The sequence below is a fragment of the Phaethon lepturus genome, unplaced genomic scaffold (genome assembly GCF_000687285.1).
Source record: "Phaethon lepturus isolate BGI_N335 unplaced genomic scaffold, ASM68728v1 scaffold25056, whole genome shotgun sequence".
NCBI lineage: Eukaryota > Metazoa > Chordata > Aves > Phaethontiformes > Phaethontidae > Phaethon > Phaethon lepturus.
The window spans coordinates 2,805-12,296 of NW_010546297.1; the positions used below are offsets into that span (position 1 = coordinate 2,805).

The window sequence follows — 9,492 nt, forward strand, 5'->3', positions numbered from 1 at the left end:
CAAGGGCTGCGCTTCCCCAGCAGCATGCCTTGGCAGAGCCTGGGGAAGCTTGTCTTGCTGTAACACAGCTGGTTGTGCCTAACAGAAAAGTAAAACTCTTGCAGATACTCCAAGGCCGTATGTGCACAATCTGCAGAGAGTCTGTGGCCACCCGGGATGGTTCAGCCAAAGTTTGCCCTTGGTACTGCGCTCGCCAAGGCCAGTTGAGAAAAGCCCAAGTGTTGGCTGTTGTGCATCTTCTGCACTCAAACGGTAAATCTGATGCTTATGGAAAATGTCAGTCCTGTTGTGAGCGCAGGGGTTGGTGTTGGGACACTTGTGTCATGGAGGTCGTCAAATGGTGAGGCTTATCATCGCAGTGATGAGTGATGTCTTCATCCCAGCTAAATTGGTTGAAAGCCAGTGTTTTGAGCAAGAAGTGTAACTGTTAAAGCCAGGTATATTTTGAATATGGAAAAAATGGTGAAAAGAGCAATTTTCTAGAATCTTACTGTATCTTTTCAGTGGCAGTCTTGTGAGGGCATGAATAAGAGACCATACGGTTTTGCACATTAAATGGGTATGTTGGAGGTTTGCTAGAATGCTACTCGGGTGACACTTGTTCAGTTACACGGACAGTGTGGGAGCACCAGAGTACCAAAAAGAGCATCTTTGGATGAATGATAGTGCAATTCCCTGTGCAATCACCTGCTTGTGCTGTGCAACATGAAAAGCCCATTCAAGAGTCAGGATGGTTGTTTCCTGAAATGCATTGAAGGTGCTTTAAACTGTCAGCTCTTTGGCTGAGAGGTATAACATGGGCACAGCCCCAGCTCTCATTTTTATTCTTCACTTTCTTTTCATTCACAGATCTCTAGAGCCCATGGCAGGAAGGTAGGAGAATGGGGGGTCGCTGTGTTTTAGGTATCTGTTCCTCTCTTTTGCTCAGGGTGGCTGGAGGGCTGTGTCTGCAGGTGGGTTTCCTGAGAAATTACACCTGTGGATGCACACATGCCTAGACTCAGACTCCTGGGCATATGTAAATGTGTTTGCCAACAATACAAGCAGCTCACAATGCTGCATTCAATCCCTGGTTTACTAAAGAAAAAAAATTATATAGGAATGTAATTCAGTGGTACCAAATACTGAATTACAGTGTAATCAGTTTAAATCCTTTTTTTCTTTTTTATTCATACTAACAGGCATTCTGTAATGTTAATAACCCATGCAATGGGGAAAAAGGTATGTTTAGAATTTATGTAATAGTCTTCAGAATAGTGATGATTAACTCCAGTGTCTCATTGTACGCTGGGAAGGCTTATGTCTTTCTGTATAATCATGTAAATGTTGCTTATTACATGTTTTTCTGACGTTAGACGTCATTGATGTCCTTAGTAACTTATTTAGGAATAATGAATTTTATTTTTTTTTCTGATACTGACAGTGATTTTTGGATTGAAAGCGATGGGTAGAAAAGATGCCTCTACAGCAAGGACTCCTGTTGACCAATACAGGAAACAAATAGGTAAGAGATATGAAGAAAAGTTTGTGCTTAAAAACAAAATCTCTGTTTTTTGCAGCCAGGCTAGCTGTTTTAACAAAATGCATTATTCCTCTTCAAAAAGTTCATGTTGTTTGTGAGTGGTACAAAATAATGCATGCTCCAGGAAAACAGTTTTTATATGCTGTTGACTAATTCATTCAGCAAAACCTTTTATGCAGACAGTGTTTCGTGTAACTTGAAAAAAAGTCCATGTTCTGTGTTTATAAATGCTGGTGAAATACTGCAGTGCAGCAGCTACATGATGTTTCTGAACTTTTGGAACTTTCCTGTTTTTCCTGTTTGTCTCCAGTGTAAACTATGGGCATTTCTGACAAAGCACTATTCCAGCTTTGTAACAATTTTTGATGTATTGAATGATACAGACCTTTACATTGTGTAATGACATTTATTCTCCCATTAATGAAATACTTTTAACATTTTAATTATTTATCTTCCTAGTTTTTTTCTGTTCTTACCTTAATGTAGGTAACTTGTACGCAAAGTATGCACATGCGCACACGTGAATGCACACACATACACTCACACAGGTACCTACATCGCAGACACAAATCTGTTTTTCTTTGCTTAAATGTAAGGGTGACATGTTTTTTAATTCCATGTATGAGGATTCTGTCTCTCTAGGTGTTAAATAATATTATAAAATGATATTTTAAAAGTACTACATATATAAAATGAAGTACCTTAATCTATAGTCAGTTATTTAAGTAAAGGACTTTGTTTTACAGTTGCTAAGCACCCACATCTGTGTTTAAATATGCAGAAAAATAGCAAGCATCTGGGAAAAAAAAGCTGTTTATAATGTACATTATCATGGTGAAAGAGGTAGGATATGAAAACATTCTTACTTTTGTAATTTCTTCATTTTTGTAGTGCTACCTTACTATTTTAATATAAGTGTCTTAATGGTCTTTTCTGCATTTAAAGTTGAAAGTGAGGGACTATTTTGTATTTTATTTGTTTTAGATACATATGGAATGCTCTGTATTTCCTAATCTTAGGCAGTGTATGTGGCTGGCTTCCTCAGTTAATTCTCTGAGGTAGAAGCATGGCTGAAAACCTCCAAGTACCTTTACGGATGGGAAACAGATATGCTAGGAAAAATGTTTAAATAGATGGGCTCTCTGCTTCTGTATGATTTATGTTTTGTGTAGAAAACCTTGCAAGGAAACTGTGACCCAACAGAAGATGACACTACAAATATTTCACCTAAATAGGTCTGGTGAGAAGTGAGAACCCTGTACCTCATCTTCGGGCCAACTCGTCCCATGTAACTGGGTGTTTGGAAAGAGGGTGATTGCATCAGCTTTCTGGCATTTCCTCTGCATGTTTTTCATCGCGGTCACTTCTTTTTCAGCCACCTCCTTTAGGGTTGCTTTTCTTCCTTCTGTGAATACCTTCAGGTGACCATGGTTGGAGTAATTTTTCTGAAGTCCTCCACAGGGTGAAAGAGACTGGTGATCTCCAGTGGGATCCCTGGAGAGCAGGGTGGGCTGCTTGGGGGACAGGGGGGTGTAAAGCTGTGTCTAAGTATGAGACTCGCAAAATTACCTCCAGCTCTTCCACAGCTTGGGCTACTTCTTGCACATTACTGCTGCGCGGCACCATGGTTGCATGTCTCACACCTGTGAGATGCCAGGAATGATGAGTGCCTTGAGCAGGGGAGACGACTGGTGCTGTGGCAAGGGGGCAAGAGTATTTGTATTGGGGCCCAGCACTCTGAGCGATCCTGTTATGTAGCTGACTCTCTGGTTTCAGGATAGCATGTTGTCTGAACAATTTGGCACCTTCCCTGTTATACGATGCAGCTCCGTGATCCATTGGGTGCTGTAAAATACAGTGTCTGAGATTATTTTCTTTAGATGCGACGCATTGCTCTTAAGTTGGCAAAAGCAAGTGCTAAAAACTATCGTAGGGAAGAATCTCACACTGGCAGGCAAATAAACTATATAACCTAGGAGGTGTTTCTGTGATTGTAGTATTCCGTAGAGGACAGAGAGCAAGAACTAAAATAGACTATCCACTGCCTTTTGCTCTGATGATGGTTGTTTCAGCTCCCACCTGGTCATTCACTGATATAGCCATAGAGTTTGCAAATGGAAATTAGTTCTCTGATCTCACCAGTGAACTTAATGAATGTGAGGGGGAGAGTTGAAAATTTACGGATAAGGTTTTATACTGTGATGTCGTGGACATGTTTGAGTTTTACATATATGCATTTTGGGCTAGCTGTAGGCCTGGTAGCTGAGCTTAGTGGAGCTATCCTTGTAGTCTCATTATGCCTTTAGGTGTATTATAGGACAAGTATGTGTATTATTGACAAATATTATCCAGTAAAGAACTTTTCTTACCATAATGAATATGGTAATCTTTCTTTTTTTTGCCATTACTTCTTGATTTTTTTTCTTTTTATAGTTTTGCATAAGTGATGATAATTCATCTGTTTATCACAGAATCATAGGATGGCTGAGGTTGGGCAGGGACCTTTGGAGGTCATCTGGTCCAAACCCTGCTCAAGCAGGGCCACCTAGAGCTGGTTGCCCAGGACAGTGTCCAGATGGCCTTTGAATATCTCCAAAGAGGGGAACTCCGCAACCTCTCTGGATAACCTGTTCCTGTGTTTGACCACCCTCAAAGTGAAAAGTTTTTTCCTTACGTGTTTCAGTTTGTGCCCATTGCCTCTGGTCCTGTCACTGGGCACCACTGAGAAGAGCCTGGCTCTGTCCTCTTTGCACCCTCCCTTCAGATATTTATATACATGGATGAGGTCTTCCCTGAGTACTCTCTTCTGGGTAAACAGTCCCAGATCTCTCAGCCTTTCCTCACAGGAGAGGTGCTCCAGACCCTTAATTTTAACTCCTCTTGATCTCATTCTTCATGATCTGATTTAGTTCAGATACTTGTTAGAAATTATGCAGGAAGAATTTAATTTTTTTCTTAAAATCTGTTCATCAAATAAGCCCTAGATTTGGCAGTTTAGGTAATTCTGCAGGGATGCTTTAGTGTGAGGCTGTTCAGCAGAAGACCTCCCAGAATACAGAACCCATCACGTTCAAGAACTTTGTAGCTTATGAGAGGGTCATTCTTGTTTGTAGAACAGGGACAGAAGGCTCGTCTGTTTTTGAGATGGACATTTGATCACCCTTTCCCAGATAGGTTATATCTAGAAACAGCGGCAAAGGGAGGCTGCATGGGACCTGTCTTTAAAAAATTGATTTATCAAACCCATTTAAAGTTCTAAATCCATGCTTGGAATGATTGCTGTCCTTCCTTTCCAGGCATTTGGAAATTGAAAATACTATACTGGATGCAGGCTGAACAGCTATCTCTTGCTGACTAACAGTGTGGTGTTATTTTTTAGCTCACAATTTAATGTTTTCTTGCCTTGCTGGATAGAAGGTAACCAGATTGAAACGTTTTTAATACCTTTTTTTTCTGATGGAAAATGGCAGTCTTCAAGGAACAACATGTCACAAAGTCATGTCAACTTCAACACAGTTTTCAGTTAGATGTTTAGTGGAGTAATTTGAAATAAAAGCAGATTTTTAATTTCATTTTGTTCCAAGCTTTCTGTTTTGTTCTGAGTTTCCATACGGCACACCACATGTTTGCCCTGTGCCATGGTTCAAGTTCATGTTGATGACTTCAGTTCAGCTGCTTGCCTTTTTCTCTCCTCCATGAGCTCAGGATCGCTCATGTCTTGTTTGCTGTTGTGCCGTTAGCGGTTACTGTTTGCTTCAGTAGCATTTTCAGAGGATTCCCCCAGCATAGAGATTGATATTGCTCTTCTCTGTCAGCTGGCTTTCAGCCATCTCTTCTGCCACCAGCCAAAATTTGTCTGTAGTGCCTCTCGTTCAGCAAGTGCTCCAGTATCCGACAGCGGCACTGCCTTTTCCACGGGGAGCAGAGGCAGCCTTTTAGTTATCAGACCAAACTGGCACTGGCTTCGTAAAGACTATCCCCAAGTGGGACAGGCAACAACAGCAGCAACCTTTTCAAACTGGCTTAGACTGTGGCTGGAGGAGGGAGGACAGCGGCGAGGGAATCTCTCCCCGTTCAGTTCCCTGTGAGCAGCCGAGGCTCTGGAGGAGGCATGAGGAAAAGTAATTTTAACGATCTTTTTTCATCTCTCTCTCACGTACCCAAACATACACCTGTAGTGCAGCAGCAAATGGGGCAGCTCTTCTGCATAGTGTTTCCTTCTCACTGCTGCTGTTTGTGCTGCTGTGCTTAATTTGCTGGGATTGGAGAAAAGGTGTGAGGCAGTATGCAATTTTCTGCATTTATGCAGCTTTGCTCTGCAAATGCTGTGAAAATAGCAACAGGTTTTGCACCATATTTGCTTTGTTTACTGTTATGTGTGCTTTAAGTTCCCAGAACAATTCCACATGTATATTTTCCATCCTTCTTCATCTGGTGTGTCGCTTGCTCGGCATGGAAGCTGCAGGATTTGTGGGTAGTGTTCATGACTCGTGTGATTGCGGGATCCTAAGCAGGCATACTGAGAGGATTATAGCATAACTAAAACCTGGTCTACAAATCAGGAATAGACATACTTTTGGCTCCCATTACTATTGTGTTGCTGTAGCATAATTTTTCATGAGGAGAGGTTGTTTGCCAATCATTCAACCTCCAATTTGTAGACTCAAAGGTCTGCTTATTGTCTGCTCTGTATCTTCTGACTTGCTGACTTGATCCTTTAGGGGCTAGAGCTTATATAAGCATAGCCCAGGGGATCTCTGGAGTAAACAAAGCTTCTCACATCCCCTGGGAAGGAGTAAAAGTTATGAATGAAAATAAATTATCTTTTTGTTTTGGAAAGCACAAGGTGCTAGGCTGAGCATGGTGACTTGGTGGTGGAAGTGGTGCTCGTTGGCACAGCACACACAGAGTGATGGGACGGTGAAGGGGACTGGGTGGGAGTCCTGAGACCCTAGCTGTAGCAGCACAGGAGGGGAGAGAGAACAGCGCACCTGAACTAACAGATAAAACTCTGTGGGTAAAGTCACCCATTTTTAAAACTCCTTGATGTAGGGATCTGGTGACTTGTCCACAAGAAAGGCATGTCATCCTAGTGCCAAGGGTTACGGTCCCACTGTAGCCCCAGTGAGATAGAGAAGAGCTTGTCTCTCAGCAAGATGGATGGATGGATGGATAGATGGATGGACGGATGGGAACTAGCAGCAGCAAGAATGTCTCTGGCGTTCCCACCTCAAGCTACCAGCTCAGTTGTGAGCATGGACCTGTTGCCTCCCTGTCTCCAGAGGGAAGCCTTTCTTGTGGCAGATTGCCATCTCCAGTTGCAGTATTGCAACTACTACTGCACTACTAAAGAATTTTCTTTGCTCTCTACCACCTCACCTTTTTCTCTGTTTTCTGTTATTGTTCACCTTCTCTATTTTTTTAGAGTTAATACCCCTCCACCTTCCTTATCCTGGGTAGTGCCCTTACATACTCAGATCAAACTGTCCGCTAACAGTCTTTCTTTTCAGCTCAAAAAAAGGAAAAGTGTTATGTTGTAATATTTTCTTATGAAATACATTACATACTTTGAAGTGAAATGCGATTGTTTTGTTTTGGATCAGGAAGTGTTTGTTGTCAGCATCAAAATTGTAGATTTAAATTCTGAAACAACAGCAACAGCAGCAACAGAAAAAAATATTTGGATTGAATTTGTACTGAAAATTTCAAAATCACACCATTTGTCACAAAACAGGAATTCCTATATCTTTCGTCTCTTAAGAAAAGGCGCAGGATTACAAGGCAGCATTTGCATCATTAAGGTTGCTCTCTGCTATCACAAGGAAATGTGTAGCAGGACTGATGGAATGAAAATTCTCCAACCTGTTTTTTAATTAGTCATGTTTTTTTTCCCCCCATATTTGATGTTGGTCACCTATTTACTGGGGGAGAGGTAGGGATGGGAAAAGTACAGAAACAAATGCTTGAGGCAAAAGTTGAGACAAAAAGGGAAGAGACCTCTCCTACTGTTTATTTAGAGTGTAAAAACAACCCAAGAAATAGGCAGTTACAGTGCACGGCATGCCCTTTTTTTTTGCATATGGAACATTACATTTACTGTCTTGAATTTTTCTCATAAAAATGTACTATTGAGCACATAATAAAGAGAAGTAGGGAAAAAATCCTTCTTCTGCTATTACATGTGACTGTTGGCAAGTTTTGGAGTCTTTTCCTATCCTTAGTTTTGTACTTCACAGTGATATGCCATGGATACCACGTGTAGTCCCTTTTCTTTTGTTTGGGAGGAGGTTTTATGAAGAATGAATTTCTTCGTCACAAAAATTGAACTAGATCTTTTGGTCAGTGATTGCTGTTTTGATTTCAGTTTTGTACGAGTGGCATCACTTCTTGGAAACTAAAGCAGGAGCAGCTGAGGAAAATACTGCTGTGAAGTGAAGCCTAGTCTGGCTGTACTAATTTAATCCACATTTTGTGACGACTGGGATGTTTTTAAATATGTTCTGTGAAGGCTGATGATGGATTTTAAGCACATACAGTATGTGATCACTTATTTTTTAAAGTCCAAAGCAATAAAGCTGTATTTTATTGCCTTGGCTTATAGCATAAAAGGTGATGGTAGATCTGGATATGTACTTGTGTTTGCGTGGATGTTATTTAGTTTTCCTTTGCTGAGCAGGCGCAGGCCCAGCCTAAGCGGGGGCAGGAGGGGTGGCTGCAGAGCCAAGGGGCTGTGGGAGCGTGTACACACAGCGTGCAGAGATGCTAAGGAGGAAGGTGGTGTATCTAACCCTTGGCTCCTATTCTCTTTCCACAGCAAAAGCCTAGAGTTTCTTTGAACTTGGTTGGTTATACTACTTTTACCGTACACTTACACTACACTTGTTTAGTACTTTTATACAGATGGAGGCTCATAGTCTGCTCTTATTTTAATCTCATCAACAATATCACCATTTCACTCAGTGGAGTCGCTACGAATTTTTTTTATAGGCGTAAATGAGAGTGAAATTTGACACGCTGTTTCCAATCGCTGAACTGCATTTCAGCATGGTGTTATTTCAAGCACTTGCAATTCCTGTAAGGTATCTGGTGTCTACAGGGCTCTTGCAATGATACATAGTTGTGCTTGTACTTAGTCTCAGCTTCTGATCCATTCTTCAATGGATTCATTTCTGCAGTCAAAAAATCAAACTAAAACAACCTCTTTGCATCCTCTTCAAAATAGATAAAAATTTTGCTATAGACCCATAAGCATGTATATATTACATTTAGAGGAAAAGCAGTTTAACATTTTTAGAAATTCTTTCACCAAGCTTTGAAAAGCTTAGCTCGTATGTGTGAAGGGTGGACTTCAAAGTACTCATATCTCAATGTGAATCTGTAAATCTGACTTTAGAGACCAATTTCTAAAAAATCTCAGACGTAATTTTTCAATGTATACAGAGTTCATATATATATATGTGCATTTTTTGCGTGTGGTGCATGTGCTTATATTTTTAGGTAATATTATGCCAATATAAATGCAAGGAGAGTTGGGCAGTGAACTACAAATCTGATTTCCTCTTATTTCATCATAAGGCAGCAGTGCAGAAGGCATAAGAATGAAATGCCCAGTGCACATGCATCTATCAAGATGTGCTTGACAGATGTTTAAGGTGGACATAATGCATAGTTGTAACTGCATTTCTTCAGTTACAGTGTCAGGACATGCAGTGCTATTTCTTTTGGTGTGGTTAAATTTTGTCCAGTCATCGTCCCGCAGTGGAGGGTGGCAGTCTGTTAAACCTTCACTGCTCCTCCACTCTCTGGACTAGCAGAAATGAAGGCAGCAAGGAGTCTGGTGAGCATTGCAGGGGCACTGGTCTAAGAAGAAAGACATCTAGTCCCCTTGGCTTACCTCAAGAGTTTTAACTGAAGAGACTTTTCTATTTCATCCTTCAGGACATGACCATGTGTATTTTGTAGTTCAGCAG

At 41.1% G+C, this 9,492-nt stretch overlaps 1 protein-coding gene across 1 annotated transcript in view; it reads left to right on the forward strand.

Annotated features, from left to right (window-relative positions):
• The first annotated feature begins 1,426 nt into the window (after positions 1 to 1,426).
• The window catches only part of TRIQK (triple QxxK/R motif containing), a 41,841-nt gene continuing 33,775 nt past the window's right edge, over positions 1,427 to 9,492 (forward strand). Inside the window, exon 1 of the mRNA XM_010289247.1 lies at positions 1,427 to 1,504. Within this exon, the coding sequence (XP_010287549.1) occupies positions 1,444 to 1,504 (61 nt within the window). The 5' untranslated portion in view covers positions 1,427 to 1,443. The remainder of the gene's footprint in view (positions 1,505 to 9,492) is intronic.